The following is a 22252-nucleotide window of genomic DNA, read 5'->3' as shown; positions in this document are numbered from 1 at the left end:
AGGATGACAAATTTCACTAGTTTTACAAATAGGTGATGATAGCTGGGGAAATAAATTATGTTATCACCTGAGATCTCTCTGTAATCTAGTCATGTCTCAGAATAAAGGGCCAGGCCTGCCTCCCAAGATGCCTTCTAAACTTCCTGCAGACAGCTGTTTGGAGGTCTAGCATAAAGAATGGAGCTGACTGTTACTCCTTTTATTTTCCCCTCCAGTTTTATGTGAGTCGACTAGAAACAAGCACAGTGCTGAAAGATCTGAAGCCTGAGACTGAGTATGTGGTCAATGTGTACTCTGTGGTGGAGGATGAGTACAGTGAGCCTCTGAAGGGCACCGAGAAAACCTGTAAGTCACATGGGAAATGGCCACAAGGATATACCCCGCCCTCCATTATTTAATTTCCAAAACAAAGAGGTCAGGGCACAGGGGAGATTTTTGCCAGCCTTTGACAGATTCTCTATGTTCCAGACATTGATATGTGAAACTTACATCTTAAGTATGTTTTCTTTCTCTTTCCTTCCTTCCTTCCTTTCTTTCTAAAGGAAGAAAGAAGTGAAATTATATGTTGGTAACTTCTGTCTGAAGTTCTATGACTAAAGAATTAAAATAGTTAGCTTAGTGATGTTCCAGAAAGAAGGATTAAAGACTCAGAAAGTTTATCTATTTTGGCTTTCATATGGTTTCATTGGAATGCCATTTGCAATCTGAACTTTTAGCGCTTTCCTCTTTTGAAGAGCTGGAATTTGTGTCCTGGAGGACCAAGTGCAATGAACACAGACATTGGGTCTTTATGGGTGGAGGGAGCTATAGTAGATCATTGATTTCTCAAGCAACACATTCTCTATTGAGCATACATGTAACCAGTGAAATAGGAAACATTTGTTTGAAGGGATTCGATTGATGCCCACTTTTCTGTTTTCACAGTGCCAGTCCCTGTCGTTAGCCTGAATATTTATGACGTTGGCCCCACCACCATGCATGTGCAATGGCAGCCTGTGGGAGGAGCTACTGGCTATGCTGTGTCATACCAACCAGTTAGAGCCCCTGAAGCAACAAAACCCAAAGAGGTAAGAGATGTCTGTTTCTTAACCACTCGGCTTTTCTCAGACTTCATAGGTTGGCAGTCCTATTATACTGCCAGTACTAATGAATCAATTTATAACACTATACCCCAAACAAAAATAGAAATGAGGTTTATGACCTGTAACCCATTTTTTTTTAAAACATTGGCATGAAAGAAAAAAAATCCAGTTCTTTTGAACGTAAAAGCTGTGTTCTAATCCAATGGTTACTTATAGGCTTCTGCTGTATTTCCCAGTAAGTGGAAGCATTTGACTCAAATGTCTTATTTCCCTCCGGCATTTCCTTGTGCAGATGCGTGTGGGGCCAACAGTGAATGACGTGCAGCTGACTGGCCTCCTTCCTAACACAGAGTATGAGGTCATTGTCCAGGCTGTCCTGCATGACCTCACTAGTGAACCTGCCAAAGCTCGGGAAGTCACGTGTAAGATGTTGCTGGCTTTCTTTCCTTTCTTACTGCTGTTAAATTTAACATTTGTTGGAATACTTCCATGTGATGTTAGGAATAGCTTGACAATGTACAATTATAGTTATTATTTTTTAGTTAATATATGAAATATTGGGTGTAATTGTGACATTCTATATATTTATACAATACTTTTCTTATATTTGCCCTTTTACTACTGCTCTGTCCCCTTTCCACTCGCCTTCTTTATTCCTCCAAGTAGAACCTTTCTATATTATATATTCTGTTGTGACATGCCATATCAGGATGAATCAATCAGTCAGTCTATCTGTTTTTACACCCATCTGTCTTTCTTTCTGTGTTTAATGAACCTTATATTGAGACATATCTTATAATCGGCAGAGTTTTAGAGTTGCTCTGGGCAATGTGCTAATTAAGGCCTAGATATGAAACAATACTGCATGTTTTAATCCATGAAGTACAATATGTAAGATACATGAGACCAGGACTATTGTATGACTATAGTTTGGAGAAGGATATTTAGGTTAAGTTCAAGCATTTTGAAGTGGAAACTGGCACCAAGTATGTCAAGTAATCAGTCCACTCAATCCTACAACACATTGATCACACACTATATACCAGTCTTCAGGTTTGGAGTTGGGGATATCACTGAATGATATAAAGCAATGTGTAGAGGCCTTTTCTTGGTTTACTGTTATTCTGTGTGTTGTTCAGTGTCTTGGACTGATGTTTTTTTTTTCCCCTGAGGGTTTAATAAGTTCCCTTCCTTGAGACATGTACTTGTGGGTTTTTTTTGTTTTTGTTTTTTTTTTTTTTTTTGCTTGAAGAAGTAAAAATTTCTGGGATATATATATTTCTGTCATTTATGGCTTAAATTTAGTGCTCCTTTGCCTACCATTCTAAGGAAATTGAGGAAGAAACTTCAGGGAAAAAAAGATATTGAGGAAACACAAACATCATGTGGTAGAGAAAAGAAAGAGCTTGGCAGTATAAATTTATTGACAACTTAAAGAGATTTAGCATTTTTATATGTTAGATCCTAACCAGGGCTGGAGGTTTTGTAGATGTGGGTAGTGATACATGAGAGGGTGAGATTCTGTTCAGATTGGAAACACTTGTTCTGAGGTGGCTGGGAAGAGAACGGTCCAATGGGCAGCTAGAAGGAGATACATTCATTATAACAAGAGAAAATTAAAAATAAATAAATAAATAAATAAATAAATAAATAAAAGCTAAGAGTGGTAGTGTACAACTTTAATTCCAGCACTCAGGAGGCAGAGTCAGGCAGATTTCTGTGCATTCAAAGACTAACCTGGTTACTCAATGAGTTTCAGGATAGCCAAGGTTATGTAGAAAGATCCTGTGGTAAAAAACATAGAAATTTTTTTGTTCATTATCTTTTCCTTTTTAAAAGGTAATAATTTGTTCAATTTGGCAAAATTTTATCATTTACATTTTCTTCCAACCATCTAGGTAAATATGACGGTTCTTATAAGCTTAGTGGGTACCTAACATTGGCCAATTTTAATTTTTAGTTCTCATAACTATTTTTTATATAGCATCCCCTATAATTCTCTTTTATTAGTTCTTTGAGAAATTTATCCAGTGTATTTTGATCATATTAAGCCCCCAATGTCTCTTAGATCCACTTCCTTTCTCTACTCTTCCAGCTTTGTGTTTGGTTTTCCTTTTAAAACCCATTGAGTCCAATTTGTGCTGCCTATATACTCTTGGGCATATGGGCATCCAGTGAAGCACAGTCAGTTTACCAGGGTCCACTCACTTAAAGAAAATTGACATACTCTCTCTCTCTCCCAGAAGGTGTCAATTGCCAATGGCTACTTAGCAAGGGTGAGACTTCCTGCCCACCTCCAATCTCCATGCTGGATTTTGTCTGGCTTGAACTTGCACAGGTCTTGTGTATGCTGTCACAATTCCTATTAGTTTGTATGTACAACTTCCCTGTTGTGTTTGGAGAATACTGTTACCTTGTAGTCATCTACTATGTCTTGCTCTTAAAAGCTCTCTGTCCCCCTTTCTCAAATTATTTCTGAGCCTTAGGAGGAAAGGTTGTAATACAGGTACTGTTTAGGGCTGAACCTTCATAATCTCTCATTCTTTACACCTTGACCAGTTGTGGATCTTTGTGTTAATCACCATCTATTGCAGAAAGAAGCTTCTCTGGTGATGGCTGAGAGACACATTAATCCATGGATACAATGATAAGTCATTAGGAGTTTATTTAATATTATATTTATTTATCAGAGTATTAGCAGTAAGGTCCATCTATCATCTATGTTCCTGCCCAGTCACAGGTTGTTGGCTTTGGTAATGGTAGTGATGAGTATGTATTTCATCTTGTGGAGCAGGACAAATCAAATCAGAAAGTAGTTGGTTACTACCATGGCGTTCATGCCACTATTCTATCAGTGAGCATATCTTGCCAGGCCAGTCATTATTGTAGCCTGCAGGGTTCCCAGTTATATAAGAATGATGGTTACTTTTCCTTTCTGGTAGTGTATATAACCCCTTCTAGCACTGTGAAAGCTAATCATTATGGATTCAGTCTTTTCCATGCTCTATGACTAAGGTATGCGGTGTCTTCAGGAATAGGGTCACATCAACAAGTTCTGAAAAGTAATCAAGAGAGCTTCTGTAACATCCTTAAGGGAGCACACCTCGATTGATTTCATTTTCAATATTAATTTATTTAAATATCTGAAGACATATAAATGTGAATTTATGATTCATTATGGTTGAGCAACAAGCAATTTAACTAGACTGGGAGATTATTGTGTAAACAAGAAGTTTGCAGTGCAACAAAAGTATCTATCTTATTTCTAAAAGGCCTTCTAGTGAATAAAGCAACTCTGTCTGGTAAAAATGACATTTCTATTATCATATTAAAAATCAAGCTTGACATGGTGGTGCATGCCTTTAATCCCAGAACTTGGGAGGCAGAGGCAGGCAGATCTTTGAGTTTGAGACCAGCCTGGTCTACAGAGTGAGTTCCAGCACCAACAGGACCTCACAAAGAAACCCTGTTTTGAAAAGCAAAAACAAACAAACAAAAAACCCCAAGCCAAAACAAAACAACAACAAACCACTAGCTATACACTCTTCAAGCAGTTTCCTGAAGGCTTGTTTAAATGCTGAAGACTCTGTGGTGGAGACTTCACATCTGGTTCTAATGTCTTGTGCTTCTTCAGTACCCTTACCCAAACCTCAGGATGTGAAACTCCGAGATGTGACTCATAGCACTATGAATGTCATCTGGGAACCTGTGCTTGGAAAAGTTCGTAAATACATTGTTAGATACAAAACTCCAGAAGAGGAGTTCAAAGAGGTAGGTTGGAGATGAGAAAAGATATGGAAATAGTTGTTTTCCTGCAAGGCTTAACAAAATAACATTATCAGGGGTAGATAGATGACAGTGTGTTTTGAATACTTGTCATTTTGTTAATGAAAGATGGAAATTTTGTGTGGTTAAAACATGCTTTTGAAAATCAGTAATATATTGGACTGTGTTAGATTTAGTTTGGAAATGTTCTGCTGTGTGATGTTAATCTCAAAAACATCATCCCTTAGTAGATAAAGAGTTATAGAATCCATGTGGTATTTCCTTCCCATCTAGTTGCCTTATATGGTGCTCTCTAGTCTATGAATGACTAAAAATGCCAAATGTTCCAAAAATATAAAGTGGTGAGAAGATGCAGCAAAGAGGGAAGGCAGCGTGTTAGATAATGATAAAATGACACAGTTGGGCAGGTCAGAGAGAAAGGAGGAATAGGCTGTTGGAGTGCTATGCCTTTTGAATTGATCTTTTTTGAGGTGATGTTGGGGTGCACAGCTTTTTATACTGCAGTGTGATTCAAAGTGGGAGCGAAATGAGGTGGCTTCCTAGGAAGATGGGTTGAACAGAGAAGGAGAACATGGAAAAAGAGACCATGATTAATGAAGACCCTATGGGAATAGGAAGAAGCAAAGTGCTGGAGAGGTCCCCAGAAATCCACAAAGATACCTCCACAATAGACTACTGGCAATGGTTGAGAGAAAGCCCGAACTGACCTAGTCTGGTGATCGGATGGCCAAACACCCTAACTGTTGTGCTAGAACTCTCATCCAATAACTGATGGAAGTGGATGCAGAGATCCACGGCCAGGCCCCAGGTGGAGCTCCAGGAGTCCAGTTGTCAAGAAAGAGGAGGGATTGTATGAGCGAGAATTATTGAGATCATTATTGGAAAATGTACAGGGACAAATTGCCAAACTAGTGGAAACACATGAACTATGAAACAATAGCTGTGGAGTCCCCAACTGGATCAGGCCCTCTGGATAAGGGAGACAGTTGATTATCTTGAACTGTTTGGGAGACCCCCCCAGGCAGTGGGACCGGGACCTGTCCTTAGTGCATGAGCTGGCTGTTTGGAACCTTGGGCTAACACAGGGACACTTTGCTCAGCCTGGGTGAAGGGAGGAGGGGACTGGACCTGCCTGGACTGAATCTACCAGGCTGAGCTGAATTCCCAGGGGAGTCCTTGCCCTGGAGGAGATCTGAATGGGGAGTAGACTGGGGAGGGGGGGCAGGAGGAGGGAGGACAGGGGAATCCATGGCTGATATGTAAGATTAAATTAAATTATAGAATAAAAAATGGATCATAAAAAAATGGGGTATGCTTGAGGGAGTTTTAATGCCAGAATTCTAGAGGCATTTTTGAAGCCAAAATTTCACTCCTTTGTATGTATTTGCCATTTATGTATTGCACAAAAGTTAACTTATGTGTCTGTATACATTTATTTCATTTTGGGTTTCCATTTCAAATGGATTTAATGACCAGTAGGCCTCACAAAGTTCTTGCACACAAGAAATGAGATACATATAAAAGACAATGACATTAAAAGATGCAGATAAAAAATGGTTTGGTTGCTTGAAGCCATAAGCATTCATTACTTGCCTGAAAATGGGGTCATCATGACTCCAGTACATACATTTTCTGGAAACATTTAAGTTGTGCCATGCTTTGGATTTTTATACAAATTGAAAATTCTACTTTTTTGGAGTCATGATTGTTCTGTTCTTGTGCTGAGAGCTTTAGTAAGCATCAGAGAGACCAAAGCAAATCCTTTAAAGAGTGGTACCACTGCTTTCTTTCTGTTACAGGTAGAAGTGGACAGATCAAGGGCCAGTACCACCCTCAAAGACCTCTCCTCTCAAACTCCATATACAGTGAGCGTTTCTGCAGTGTATGATGAGGGTGAATCTCCTCCAGCGAGTGCTTATGAGACAACCCGTGAGTTGTGCCCTGTTTTATGGATGCATAGGAAATATTTAACATTCTTGCAAATATCTACTTACTAGGACATTCCGTTTCTAATGCTCTTTGTCCGGCATTTAATGATTCGAGGGCTTGTAGACTACTTTCCTTGGTTTTCTTCTTATGTAAAATGCCTCTGGACAGTAAATATCAGCCTCTTTCCCTTCAGCAGTTCACAATTCAGTTGTCAAGATAAAAGATTAGTGGAGAGTCTCAGGGTCATGGCAAGATCAGGTGAGTGGGACTCAGAATGTGCAGTCCGACCCCAGAAGAGGGGAGGTGGCCTTGGAGGCAGCATGGTACAGAGACACAGGCTAACCTTCTGGGACCCTCCTCCCTTGCTCCATTCTGCTCTAAGTTCCGGGGATGTCAGATTTTCTCTGCTTTGGTATATCTGTAGTTTTTAACTTAGTTATTATGCCTGCTCTTCCTTTCCTAGTTACTGGATTCCTCTGGTTCCTTCCCAACGAAGGCAGAGAATTTTATTTTGTATCTCTCGCTCCTATAATTTAATTACTTAACTCAATGCTAAGCATATAATGATCTAATCAAGTGCTCCACTTATAATAACTTAATCACAATATTGATTAAAACGAAAGCTGAGAGCCAGTAGTGTCCTAACTAAATAACAGGAGCCTCACATGTAGTTTAAAAATCTTCAACATCTGCTTTAATAAAACATAAAGTGACATATAAATTTAATAAATGATTTTATTCAAGCCACAAAATGATAAAATATATCATTTCAATGCTGCAGCATTATAATAAGGTATTTCACATTTCCTGTAAAAGTTCTTATATTTTTTGTACTTACAGCATATCTTAGTTCAGACTAGCCACATTAACTTCTGAATAGTCACATGTGGCTAGTGGCTCCCATAAGACAGCAAAAGTCTAGAGAATCTAAATAGCTTTCTGGGCTTCGAGAGTAATCTACCGGTGGGATTAGCGCTAAGGCTTGGACCTTTTGTAGAGGCCAGGGTGCGGAATCTTTGCCTCTGATACAGTAAGAGGGCTAGCTACTGCCCCAACCCAAGTGCAGCCGCTTTGTTGATGCCAGTTTGTCTATATTTGATCAGAGTATTTTGACAAATGTCACAACCCATTCCATAATTCAGGTATGCACATTTCTCTCTCTTTTTTAACTTTGCTAGTTTGTTGTGATGTGAAATCTTGTGGTCATTTTGATTGTCTTCTTGCTGTCAGCTCTTATCTGGTAAAGATCATAGATAGAGAAGAAGATGACATGGTGAGTAGACTAGACAGCTCTGCATATACAACAGATAAAAAGAAGAAAGTCAGGAAATAGACAATCCAGTAATGAAATTTATGCTTTCCATGCATATTTTCAAAAACCAAGTTTTTTAAATTTTGATAGATTTTTTAGATTAGATTAAAAGTTTAGATTAATAGTTGAATGGTTTTGAGTTGTACTGTGGAAGTGGTACCACTCTCTTTATGCCCATGGTCCTTTGTACTCCATGATTAGACCAAACTTCGGATGGATTTGTGTTTACTCGTATAGAGTTGGCTTTGATTACCAGGAGACAGGACTGATGTTGAGAGTTCAGGAGTGGTGGCAGGAAGTTCTGCTGGGCAGAAGTTTTCTTTTTCTTTTCTTTTTCTTTTGTTGTTTTTGATTTTATGAGGTCCCCTTTGTCAATTGTTGGTATTATTTCCTGCATGACTAGAATGCTATTCAGAAAGTCCTTGCCTGTGCTTAACATCTTGAAATGTTTCCTCTACTCTTTAATCTAACACTTTCAGATCTTACATTAAGGCCTTTGATTCATTTGGAATTGAATTTTTTTCTGGGATGAGAAATAGTGATTTAGTTTCGTTCTTTGACATGTGGACATGTAGTTTATTTAGCACCATTTGTTCAGTACATCGTCTTTGCTTGAGTGTATATTTTTAAAATCAAATGAGTGTAGCTGCATATGTTTATATCTGGGTTCTTTATTCTATTGAACTGTATGTATCTTTTTTCCTTTTACCAGTGTCATGCTGTCCTTGATACTATGGCTCTGTAGTGTAACTTGAAATCATATATTCGGGTAACTCTAGTGCTCTTTTTGCTCAGGATTGCTTTTGTTATCTGGGTATTTAATATTTTTTCCTATTTCTGTGAAGAATGGCACTGGAAGTTTGGCTGAGATTCCATTCAATTTGTAGATTACTTTTGGTAAGATAGCCATTTTCTCAATGTAAAATTGTTTGAATGCATGAATATGAGAGGTCTTTCCACATTATAGTGTCTCCTTTAATTTCTTTCTTCAGCCTTTCAATGTTTTCATTATAGAGGTCTTTTATAGCCTTGGCTAGCTGGAATATAGCCAACTTAATCATGGTCAATGACCTTTTTGATGTGTCCTTGCACTTGTCTTGGAAGTGTTTTATTAGTAAGTTTTACATCTATGTTCATCAGGAAGTTTGGACTATAGTTTTCTTTAAATGTATTTATCCAGTTTTGGGATCAGGGTAATGCTGGCTTTGTTAAAAGAGTTTGGTAGCATATATTCCCTTTTATTATTTTTTTAATGGAATATTTTGAAAACCATTGATGTTAGGGTTTTTGTTTTGTTTTGTTCTGTTTATTTGTTATTTGGTCTGATAAAATTCAGCAGTGAATATATCTGGGTCTGGAATTTGATTTTGAGACAGAGTTTCCCTATATAGTACTGACTTGTCTGGAACTTTCGATGTAGACCAGGCTGTCCTGGAACTCAGAGATATCTGCTTGTCTCTCTCTCTCCAGTGTTGGAATTTAAGACATGTGCCACTGTGCCCAGCCTGAATTTTTCTATTTTCTTTATTCTTTGAGAATTTCATAGACAAATACAATTTATTTTGATTATACACATTCTCTACCTGTTCCCTCTAACTCCTAAAGGACCTGCTCTGCCATACATTAAATACACCTTCCAACATAATTGGACCTTTTACTATTTTTTAAATTGTGGTTTCAATTCTGTTGCTTGTGAATCTGTTTAAGCTGTGGTTTATTTTTGGTAGGTCATATCCACCTAGAAATCCATCATGTCTTCTAGATCTTCCCAATTTACTGGAATATTGGTTTTTAATATATGTCTCAATGATTTACTGAATTTCAGTGGAATTTATTGTACTGTTTCTAAGATGAAATACCTCTTAATCTCAGCCTTGGGATCTCTGGGATTACTTATGGACTGACAGAGGTCCATGAGCTATCTAATTGCATGACACAGTTTGATCTTTGTATATTGTTGCTACAATAGATCCTCAAAGTACTGGAGATACAAAAACTTTGGGAACCATTGAAACAGAAGAGTATTACTAAACAGTAATGTAAAAAGGTCATCATTCAGTATACCTATGTTTTAGTAATAATGTATTTTACATATTTTAGTAACCTATGCATTATAACCATACACTGCTCATCCTATGTTATTTTTCAAATGGGCTAAGCTGGTAAAACATTTCATTCTAATGCTTCATTATTTTGTCATGTTTTACCATATCCTTTAAAATAAAACATTTTAATCATATTAAGTTGATTTTATAGTTCCCATTGAAACATGGATTCTTGCCTTTTCTATGATAGGGCGTGTTCCAGCACCAACAAACCTACAGTTTACTGAAGTAACACCAGAGAGTTTCAGGGGAACTTGGGACCATGGAGCTTCAGATGTATCTCTCTATAGAATAACCTGGGCACCTGTTGGAAACCCAGATAAGATGGAGGTAATGTTAGCTCTCTGTCTCTCCATTCTGTATCAATCTGTCTCCATTTGCTTCTAGGGAAGCATGGCTAAGATATATATTACTTCTGTGCTTCAGTTACTTTTGTTGTTGTGATAAAATACAATGGCCAATGTCACTTATGGAAGGAAGAGTTGATTTGGGCTTAACATTCCAGAGGATGAGAATCCTTTATGGTGAGGAGGCATGGCAGCAGGTAGACATGTAGTCAGACTAGAAAGTTGAAGAATTGATGAGGACTGAGCATATGGGGGACATTTCTCATCCAAAGCACTACATTCTGTTACAGATAAACATCATTTTTTTTTAAGTTCTGATTTTTTATTAAGAATTTTTTTTACTCATTTTACATACCAATCAAAGATTCCACTTTTCCCTCCTTCTGCCCCTCCAGCCTTTCCCCTTCCAACCCATCCCCTATTCCTTGCTACAAGAAGGTAAAGCCTCCCATGGTGAGGTACATTTAGTAGAGGCAGGTCCAAGCCCCTTCCCCTGCCTCAAGGCTGTTTGAGGTATCCCTTCACAGGCAGTGGGCCCCCCAAGGCCTGCTCACACACCAGGGATAGATCCTGATCCTATTGCCAGGGGGCCCGTTAAGCAGATCAAGCTACACAACTGTCTCACTATGCAGAATGCCTAGTCTAGTCCGATGTAGGCTCCACAGCTGTTGATCTAAATTTCATGAGTTCCCACTAGTTTGGTTTGGTTGTCTCTGTAGGTTTCCCCTACAGATAAACATCATTTTTGACTAGTGGCTTTGGGCTCATGTCCTAGAACAGTAGAAAGGAATATTTACCTAACGATATCAGCACAATGTCATTGGGTATGCATAATATAAATGGATTATTAATTTAATGTGCATATGATTTTTCCTCTTTGCCTAAGACCATCTTAAATGGAGATGAAAATACCTTGGTGTTTGAAAATCTCAACCCCAACACTCTGTATGAAGTTTCCATCACTGCCATCTATCCTGATGAATCTGAAAGTGATGACCTGAGTGGCAGTGAGCGCACACGTAGGTGTTTAACTTTCAAACAGGATCTTGATAGTTTGAAGCTAAATGTTAAGAGACAAAACTACAGCTATGTTACTAATGTTTCAACAAATTCTGTTCTCTTTTAGTGCGCTTGATACCCTTAACAACACAAGGTAAGACATTAACCTACCAGACTGTTTGAATAAACAAGGTCTAAATTATCAAATAGGACCATAACCTTTCTTGAGACACTTACTTTTTCTGTTACATGTTGAAGAGTGTATGAGCCAGCTTGGGCATCCATAACAAAATGCTAGACTGCATGGTCTAAGCAGCAAATATTTACATACCTATAACTCTAGTGAACAGAAGCCAGATTTTGTGCAGCAGGCCTGTAATCCCAGTTGCTTGGGAGGCTGAGGAGGAGGATCATGAGTTCTATGCCAATCTGGCCAATTTAGTGAGACCCTGAATCATAATTAAAAAAAAAAGTATAAAGGTTAGGCAAGATGACTCCATAGGTTAAAGCGCTTGCCATCAAGCCTGACAGCCTTAGTTCAAGCTCCAGTGTTGACTGAATGGAAGGAGAGAACTGACTTCTCCAGATTGTCCTCTCATCTCCACATGTAAGATGTGGCAGGTGTGTGCTCTGCCCCAAACAAATGAAAACAAATACAATAACAAAATATCAGTATTTGCCTAGTATCTGCAAGATCCTACCTTTAATCTCTAGCACTGCTCAAAATAGTCTGGATAATAAGAAGTTTAAGAGCAAGACAAGATGGCAGCCAATTCTTGGGGAAGGGTCTGTACTCATCTTCTCATTGTGTTCTTACATGGCAGAGAGAAAATCAGTTCTCTTTCTCATGCCTCCTTTTGTAAAGGCTAATTTCATTTGAGTGACCCACTTTCATGACATCATCTTCAAAAGCCCCAATTGCAAATTCTACCATATTGAGTGTTAGGGCTTCACTAGACGACAGCGTTTGGGAGGAACCAACACATTCAGTCCATACCAAATAGCCATTTAACATTCAGTGACCATATTGTTGGCTTAGAGTTAATTCTAAACTCAATGGTACATAACCCTCTTGATTTCCTTGGAAACCATATAGGTTTTTTGTTTGGTTGGTTTTGGTTTTTGGCAAAAGGAGGGCTTATTCTATGTTCTCAACAATCTTTCAGCTCCAAAAAGTGGTCCACGGAACCTTCAGGTGTACAATGCCACATCTAACAGCTTGACTGTTAAGTGGGATCCTGCTAGTGGTCGTGTGCAGAAATACAGAATCACGCATCAACCTTCCACAGGAGAAGGCAGTGAACAAACGGTAATTCATTTTGTGAATATTTAAGTTGGAAATATTCTGCCTATTGTTCTTCAGCTATTTCCCCTGAGTGTTTATAATATTAACCTTGTTAGGGATGTAGGATTTCCTGTTCTGTATAGAATCATTTGAGCCTCTGTGGAGTGCATGATGGAGATATGCAGGATGCTCTGGTGAGACCTGATAGTTGTTCTTCATAGTAAGTACACATTAGTCATGTGCCCAAGTAGCATGATGATATCTAGAATGTTTTTGAGTCTATGCAGATATTCAATATTTCTGATTATATCAGATCTATTTTTTCCCGATCTAGAAGCCCATTGACCTAATTAAAAATATTTACAAAATGGAGGTCTGTAGTTGGTAATTTTTACTCTTTGTTCTTTACTCTTTGGGGGCCTACCACTAAGCTCCCAAATAAATACACAGAGATTTATTATTACTTATAAATGCTTGGCCTTATCCTGGCATATTTCTAGCCAACTTTTCTTAACTTAAATTATCCAGTATGCCTTATGTACCTGGGTTTTTACCTTTTTCTATTTCTGTATATCTTTTACTTCTTTCTTATTCCATGTCTGGCTATGTGCCTGGCCCCTAGTACCTTCTTTCCTTCTCCTTTTCTCCTCCCTTTTCTCTTCTTCTCTTATATTTATTCTCTCTACCTGCCAGCCCTGCCTATTTCTCTCTCCTACATAGCTATTGGCCATTCAGATTTTTATTAGACCAATCAGGTATTTTAGGTAGGCAAAGTAACTCAGCTTCACAGATTTAAACAAATACAGCATAAAAGAATGCAACATATCTTTGCATCATTACACAAATATTCCACAGAATGAAAGAATGTAACACATCTTCAACTAATATTCCACAACAGAGGTCCTTGCAAAAGATAACACTGGGAGCTCAGCTGTCATCTTTAACATCCTAGACCTCCCTTATTTAATAGAACCTTTGTCTGTTCCTCTTACTTAATTTAGCTGCTTGTCTGGGATTCCTCCAGCTTTGCCTTTTATGAGGTGCACTTTATCCTAAGTCAGGAAGCATCATAATTTTATATAGATATGGTTATATTTTCTGATTTATTTTCAAATGTCTTTTTTTTGGTGAGCTCTAGAACTTTGCTGGCTTTTGGCAGGGGCATAGGCTATATTATTTCCTCATATAATTTCATAGGGAAACAATTTTTGAATTTTTAATCACTAAATGTGTTAAGATCAAGCAAATAGATTATATCTCTCACCAGTTTAGAAAGTTAGTAGAGTTGAGGTTGGCAGTGGATAAATGTGTGTAATAAGGGTGCTGGCAAATGAACATAGCTAGACCACATATGCGCCAGTCCCATTTGAATACCCATCTATGAAATAATCAAAGCAACACATCGCTAATTCTGGGCTTGTTTTGGAAAGTTGGATGGGAGATATAAGTAGACACCCATTTCCTCCCTTATAAGATTAGTTCTCCTAAAGAAGTCCTTCCAACCTGCTACTTGTCAAAGTTTTATAAACATGGCTTCTACCTGTATTCATCTCTTTCTCCCATAACCTCTGATAGTAGATGGTTTGAAATGAGCTACTGTAACTCAGTTTCTTCATACTGAAGATGACTACAACGATCCACAGTCATGTTCCTCCCCCTACCCCCACCCCTGCCTAGAACTCAGACTGAGTGAATGGGTGCTAAGTTGGAAACATCTGTTAGTGCTAATACATCCAGCCATGTTCATGAGCACGCACTGTGGGCAGCATGCCATTTTCATGTGATTTTAATTACTATGGCATAAACATCTGAATTCAGTAGACTGTTAACAAATCGTACAAATTTTCTTTCAACAAGATAGCAAGACAGCCTTGAGCAATGACTGAAAAAACTTCAGACTCCATAATTGGGGGAAATTGAGACACTTCATACCTCATGGCTTGTATCATGGAGATCACTGGGAACCCCTGCCTGAGTGTGGCTTGGCGAAGGATCCCGACACGTCGTTCACACAGCTAATGCTGTTAGAATGACAGTGTTTGGGGGAAACACCAAGAGCTTTAGATCCGTTGCCGAATCATTTTAATGTGTTTCTAGAGCAAATATAAAACATCTGTAAAATAGCAAGAATAATACTGAATGGTGAGGAGCCTCTAAAATTATGCAGTTCTTTGGTATCTTAAAGACCCTTTGTAAGTCATTTATGGTTAATGCTGTGTTTTTGGGAAGAGTTCTGTGAAATGTGTTTTGGATGAAATTTTGCAGTTCTGGCTGCTAGCAAGTTGAAATATCTTTTTGAGGTCTCCAGTTTAAAGCTTGGAATTCTTTTCATGACTCAAGATACATATTCTACATTTAAAATTATGCCGTGATATATATTTTAAGACTTCATTGTGGGACATGGTTCCAGAACTTGGCAAGGGTCTCAAATAGTTCCCCCAGAGAAAGAGCTGTGTTTAATAAACTGGTGAGTTGCAAAGAGTAAGGCTGATGCTTACCAAGAAGTGTTTTCCTGAAGACCACAGTAGGAGGACGGCAGAACAGCGTGGTCCTGCAGAAACTGAAGCCTGACACTCCGTACACTATCACCGTGTCCTCCCAGTATCCAGACGGTGAAGGAGGCCGAATGACCGGAAGGGGCAAGACGAGTGAGTGCAGCTTCTTAATAATCACCATGAATGAAATCATATCTTCTAGAAACACTGAGAAAACAGAATGTCTTACTGATTTTTCAAAAGTTTAAGTTTAAGAAGTTTTAAGAACATTTTAAATTGAAAAAGAATTACATCACCTCTTGCTCCCTTTCTCCTTCTAGCCCAGCGTCCTTTACCTCAAACCCTACCCACCAACCCACCACCCCTCCCTACTGTCAAGCCTGCCCCCCCCCTCCCTGTCTCTTTGAGACAGATTCTGTCTACATAACTCTGGCTATCCTGGAACTCACCATGTAGTCCAGGCTAGCTTTCAACTCACAGAGATCCAACTACCTCTGCCTTGTAAGTGCTAGGATTAAAGGCGCGCACTACCTGGCAATAGCCTCTTTTTCTTTGATTGTGTTTGTTGCGCGCACGCATGGTGTGTGTGTGTGTGTGTGTGTGTGTGTGTGTACACAAGTATATGTAGATACAACCAGTTCAGTCCATTTTTGCTGTTTGTATGTATATAGTTTCAAGGCTGGCCACCCTGCATTGAAAAACGAATTAAAAAAGACTCAATTAAAAATCCCTGAGAGAGGCTAATTCTCCTCCCTGAAGTCAATCATTGTTTGTAGTTCTTTGTCTAGGGGTAGGACCCCATGAAAATATTCTCATTCCATGTCTAAATGCCCATCGATATCACTACTGTTCTGATCTTGTTTATGCAGCTGTTTTTAGGAGAGACTGTTTCACTGCAGACTTCCTGATATTCTGGCTCTTACAGTCTCTCTGCCCTCTCCTCCATGATGTTCTCTGAGCCATAGATGAATCTTTTAAGACGGTAGTTGTTGTTTTTAATGTTCTTGTTTTTTAACTATGTCTTTATTTGTGTAAACAAAATGTTATTTTCTACCAGGATTAAAAGAAAAGTTCAGGGAACCAAAATGTCTGGCAGATAGATGAGACACACATACCACAGATGTGCTAACCTTTTATTTCTTTAATTATTATTTTAACAAATATCTGTAGGGTGTCTGCTATGTTCTAGGTGGGCTAAAGATATTGTTTAACCCGTGTTTCAGATATATTTGCTAGTTAGAGCACCACTACAGTGTACTTCCTGTGTATTTCAGAACCTCTGAATACTGTGAGGAACTTGAGAGTCTATGATCCTTCTACCAGCACCTTGAGTGTTCGCTGGGACCATGCAGAGGGCAATCCTCGCCAGTACAAACTCTTCTATGCCCCAACAGCAGGTGGTCCAGAAGAACTGGTAATTATTATTATTATTTTTGAGACAGAGTCTCTCTATGTATCCCTCGCTGTCTTGGAACTTGCTATGTAGACCAGGCTGGCCTCCAACTCACTCCTAAGTGGAAAATGCTAGTCTGTTTAAACTTTAGGTGATTGGTTTTTAAAAGGAAATTGGGAAGAGTTAAGTTGTTTAAAAGGGAAGAATTTATATTAATGCAAAGGAATTGATAGAGGACCCATACTTGGTGCTTTGGAGTCTAGGGAGTAGGAAGACCATGGTTTGGGTGCTGATTGAAGTAGGAGATATAGGGACACACTATATAAAGAGAAGTCTTCATGACTTCTCGCAATCACCTTGAGGTGGTTGGTATTATATTGTAGCTGGAGTTTTCTCCAGTCCTGCCCAGCACCATGGACCCTGCAATTACTTATAAACTAATCACTCAGAAACTTATATTAATTAAGTTAGCTGGACCATTAGCTCAGGTCTACCATTGACTAGCTCTTACACTTAACTCAGCCCATTTCTGTTAATCTATATGTTGCCATGTGTTCCGTGGCTTTACCTGTTGCCTTTACATGTTGTTCCCTGGATGGTAGGTTGGTGTCTCCCCTAGACTTCCACCTCCCAGCCTCTCTTCTCTGTTTGTCCTGCCTATCCTATACTTCTTGCCTGGCTACTGGCCTATCAGCATTTTATTTATCAATTAATCATAGCAACATAAATTCACAACATACAGGATATCCCATAGCATTATATTACTTGTAGAATTAGCTCCTTTATCATTTTCAAATTCAATGCTCTGTGTTTTACTATAATCTTTAGGTACCAATCCCTGGAAATACCAACTATGCCATTCTTAGGAACCTGCAGCCAGATACTCCATACACTGTCACAGTGGTTCCTGTCTATACAGAAGGTGATGGCGGACGCACATCAGACACTGGAAGGACATGTAAGTCAAAAGCAGGAGAATTAACTTTTCATTATAGACATTGCTCTGCCTGGTAAAGGTCTCATTGGTCGTGAAAGAAAATTTTTAAAAAGGCCAGAATGAGAAGATTAAAAACATCAAAATGACCTATAGTTCACATTTCCAACACCAACTATTAACCTATTGGATAAAGTAACCTTTAAATGGCATTACTTTGAAATTATAATTTCAGAATCTATCAATGTATATCATATTAATCCTTGTGTGATCTTGGTTATTCTCTTTCACTGACAAAAACATATGGGGCTGTGCTTTGCATCTTGTAAGTTTGAATGAAGCTTGGTTTTGTCATTGTATTTTATAGTGTAGGTTGTTGAAACCTGTTTGCTTTATTACTTGGTTGTGGATTTCTCTGGGTTGCTGCTGAAGTGCTTTTGGTATTAAGAACCTGTGTGCTTTCATTCACTATTAATGTAGATAAATTAGTTTAAATGCTTTTATTGTTCCTCTCTGGATATTGCTTAGGCTTTTGTGCACACTTATAAATATCTTCCTGACTTTTAAAACATACTTGCAGCTGGTTGGAGGGGAACAAGCATGGGTAGCTTCCTGGGCGGGGAGGGAGATCAGGGGTCTAGAGAGATGATGCTGTTGATTACGCTAGAGTTTGGGGTTAGTATGCCAATTTAATTTTCTAAATTTTATTGGTGGACGTTGATTGAGAACTGACTTGTCTCTTCGTTGGTCTTTTTTTTTTTTTTTTAAATCACAGAAGATATTCCACAGCCAGTGTTGAATAATGCAGGAATGAATGATTGAAAGCAGCTCACTGAATCTGATAGGCTCCATATCTTTCTGTTGGTCAGAAGGCGGGCTATATAAAATCTTTCCTCTGGCCCCATTACTTTACTGGAAACTCAGCTACTTTTCTGTTTCCTTTCCCTAGTTCCACGTCCTTTTAAGGCCAGCCCAACCTTGTTGCTCATACTCACTTATTTTTATTGAAAGCAACATTGACTCCATGTTGGCAAAGGCTAACTTTGACTAACTATGTGTTTGGAGAGTTTTATTGTGCTTTCATGTGTAGATAGCAGCATAAAGTGGATAGGATTTTATCCTATTAGAGAGTGTAACTTGTGGAAAAGTGATGAAAAGCTTGACATGTATAAACAGACATGAGAAATAGTCATTGGCTTTCCTTTCCTCAGTGGTGAGAGGACTGGCAAGAAATATCCAAGTGTATAACCCTACGCCCAACAGCCTTGATGTCCGCTGGGACCCTGCTCCAGGCCCAGTACAGCAGTACCGCATTGTATACTCTCCTGTGGCTGGCACAAGACCCTCAGAATCTGTAAGTAATTTCATCATCTTAGAGCTCAGCAAAGAATCTTGTAGATGGCTAGGAACAATAAGCCAATTATTGCTGTTACTGCCTCTCATGGAGATTATACTTCCTGATTATTATAGTTGCATGTTTGAGTAACATTTAGGAGCCTTTAAGAATATAGTCCACAAATATGCTATTGTATAACATTTAAATTATTGTGTTTGATGAGTTAAGACAAGTATATTAATTATAAGTTTTCTCAGAAAAGAACTTGGAGGAAATGCAAATTGGCTAAGTTAATAATAAGAGATGCATACCATTTCTAGAACTTTCAATAATAGATACGTTGGGAAAGTTCACATGTCCTTGCTATGAATATATGTTAAGTTAACCTTTATTGGTTCTTACAAATTACAATGTCTCTTCAGTATTTCATTCAAGTGCTAGCCAGACTATTTAACTTCTGAGACCAGATGAAATCATGCATGTTTGGGATGATATGGTTATAGACTTGCAGTCATCTTCCCGATACAATTCCAGTTCTGTTTTGTGAATAGGCCAATAACATACAAATCAGAAATTACTTATGTGAATAATAATAGCATTACAACACTGAAGGGGAAATAAATTTATGCAATGACAAGTCTGTAAAAGTGAGCAATGGTGAGCAAAAATAAGAAAGTGATAAGCAATGAGTGTATTCTGCAGTAGCATTGATTTTAATGCCCCTGTATTTGATATGACATATTCACACAACTTTACCCTTATCCAAAATTTCTGTCTTAACAGTAAATCTCTCTGGCACTGGCATGGGATCCCTTCTCTCATATGTACGTGACATTCAGGATCTACTCTGAGCAAATGTGCATCCTAGATATTCCATTTACAAGTCTTTATGAGCAATATAAATTGGAGATAAGAAGCAAATAAGGGCATTTCTGAGAATAACTTGCATCTAATAATGTGCTAGAGGCAGATCTTGCAGAGGAGCACACTTGGCTTCTAACGTGCCTGGGCTCAGCCTTTCACGATAAATACTATTATGCTGACTAACTGAAGACCTGGCAAGTATCTGGGTGGCTGTCAGACAGACTTTGGCATGTTTTCTCTCCTTTAGATTGTTGTGCCAGGGAATACCCGCACGGTGCATCTGGAGAGGCTGATTCCTGACACACCCTATTCTGTGAACATTGTGGCTCTCTACTCAGATGGAGAGGGGAATCCCAGCCCCAGCCAGGGCCGAACACGTGAGGCAAAAACCCCTTTTCCACTTTATCTCTTGTCATTGAGTGAGGAGTGATTGGTGGGTGGTGAGTGAGGGATGTCAAGGACTCTTGTGTAGGGCAGGGTAGCCTCTGCATGTAATTCTGCCTGGGATCTCCCACATTTACATTTCAGGCTCAGGCTATGTGTCCACAACCATCTCTTCCACTGGATGAATTTAATTTCACCATTTAAAAAAATATGGGCTCTAAATGAAAGAGGGTTTTCCTTTTTTGTCCCTCTTCCTTTTTAATGCAGTGGATTTTCTCACTAAACAGGCACTTTGGAAATGTGAAGGCTTAGTCTCTCTATTTCATTAAATGGAGGATGTTATAGTGGCTAAAAGGATCCCTTTCTTTCCCAATCTGCATATTTAGGCTCAAACCTAGCTCTGTTTTGTTGGAAGATCAGCTTGTAACTATAGCTTTGACATGTAGCATGCTATGCTGTGTGATGCCACATTAAAACCACAGAAGAATGTGTACTGTATCACAGGGGAGTAAGCGTCGTGAACGGTGAAGCTCTCATAAGCACTTTCTGTAAACTGCCCTGGGAAATGCTGTCAGGCAAGCAGCAAACTCAACTGTATTTTCTTTAGTTCCACGAAGTGGTCCAAGGAATCTACGTGTCTTTGGGGAGACAACCAACAGCCTTTCTGTAGCCTGGGACCATGCCGATGGGCCAGTTCAGCAATACAGGATCATCTACTCTCCTACTGTTGGTGATCCAATTGATGAATATGTACGTATAATACCCATTTATTGTCATTAAAAATCATTCTTCTAAGAAGAATTAATTAAGCAACTAAGCTATTACTGAGTCCTTGGATCTTGTTTGTCAGAGTTTACATAGTTTTCTCTGATGTAATATGTGGGACAACATGATTTGGGTATCATTTCTATTATAAGGACTGATTGAAAAGCTGTCTTGTTTTATATTTCTAACTGCCTACTTACATTAAAAGGTCTACTGTAACATGCTGTATATTAATTTGTAACATCCAAATTAATGTTCAGATGATGGGATTATTCCAACCTTACCTGTCAACTCTAATTCCTCTGCATGGTCTCCCCTTATTAGCTCAGTCCCAGTCTCCATTTTCTCTAAACTCACATTTTTTTTTTCTGTACTCTTGCTTTGGAACGTATGCAATCTCCTGTTAGTTAGTTCTAAGATAACTTTCTCCATTTCTCCCTTCCTTCCTCTTTCCACCCCCTTTAACTTTGATTCTCTGACTAAGAATTGAACGCAGGACTTTGGGCATGAGAAAAAATCTCTCTCCCAGTGACTTATATCACGAGTCTCTCCAAAGTCTTTGCAGTGGCACATTGTGTCTCCCTGGACACAGGCTCAAGTTTTTCCCTCTTCCTTTGTGTGGTTCTGAGGATCTACCAGGGCCTTGTGTGTGTTAGTCAAGCACTCTGCCCTGGGGCCACCATATTTAGCCCCTCAAGTTTCTCAGATTTTCATTATAGCTGGAAAACCATGCACACTGACACTTACTGATTGGTTTCTGTGATAAGCTCCTAGATTACCTCAAATGGTGATTGTAAAGTAGTTAGATTTGTGGTTTGCAGCCCTTTCACCATGTATATCCTCTTAGAATCTTTCTTCTTCCATACACTTATTTCATGTGGTGAAATATTTAATCTTGTTTTAGACACAGCAATTTTTAATTGAAGTCCTATTTTATTAATAAGAAATGGGTAATTGTCAATTAGAATTTTAAGAATAAAAATGAGATAAATGATTTTTTTTTCCGAGACAGGGGTTCTCTGTGTAGCTTTGCGCCTTTCCTGGATCTTGCTCTGTAGACCAGGCTGGCCTCCAACTCACAAAGATCTGCCTGCCTCTGTCTCCTGAGTGCTGGGGTTAAAGGCATGTGCCACCACCGCCTGGTGAGATAAATGATTTTACTACTCATGTTTAATGTTTTTTCTTCCTCGCTGGGAAAAAAATGTTCCCATGCTTTCTGAAAACATTGAAAATATG

The 22252-nt window shown here is 38.8% G+C and overlaps 1 protein-coding gene across 3 annotated transcripts in view; it reads left to right on the top strand.

The window, feature by feature from the left end:
• The window catches only part of Col12a1 (collagen type XII alpha 1 chain), a 114966-nt gene that overhangs the window by 46883 nt on the left and 45831 nt on the right, over positions 1-22252 (top strand). For all 3 annotated transcript variants that reach the window (XM_036193003.1, XM_036193002.1, XM_036193005.1), the window contains 15 exons: positions 216-345; positions 925-1067; positions 1375-1504; positions 4717-4853; positions 6668-6797; positions 10405-10544; positions 11448-11580; positions 11688-11714; positions 12727-12869; positions 15364-15493; positions 16615-16754; positions 17562-17691; positions 18879-19021; positions 20115-20244; positions 20859-21001. In XM_036193003.1, coding sequence (XP_036048896.1) covers positions 216-345; positions 925-1067; positions 1375-1504; positions 4717-4853; positions 6668-6797; positions 10405-10544; positions 11448-11580; positions 11688-11714; positions 12727-12869; positions 15364-15493; positions 16615-16754; positions 17562-17691; positions 18879-19021; positions 20115-20244; positions 20859-21001 — 1929 coding nt within the window. The remainder of the gene's footprint in view (positions 1-215; positions 346-924; positions 1068-1374; positions 1505-4716; positions 4854-6667; positions 6798-10404; positions 10545-11447; positions 11581-11687; positions 11715-12726; positions 12870-15363; positions 15494-16614; positions 16755-17561; positions 17692-18878; positions 19022-20114; positions 20245-20858; positions 21002-22252) is intronic.

The sequence above is a fragment of the Onychomys torridus genome, chromosome 7 (genome assembly GCF_903995425.1).
Source record: "Onychomys torridus chromosome 7, mOncTor1.1, whole genome shotgun sequence".
Classification (NCBI taxonomy): domain Eukaryota; kingdom Metazoa; phylum Chordata; class Mammalia; order Rodentia; family Cricetidae; genus Onychomys; species Onychomys torridus.
This window is presented reverse-complemented; position numbering and strand designations above follow the sequence as displayed.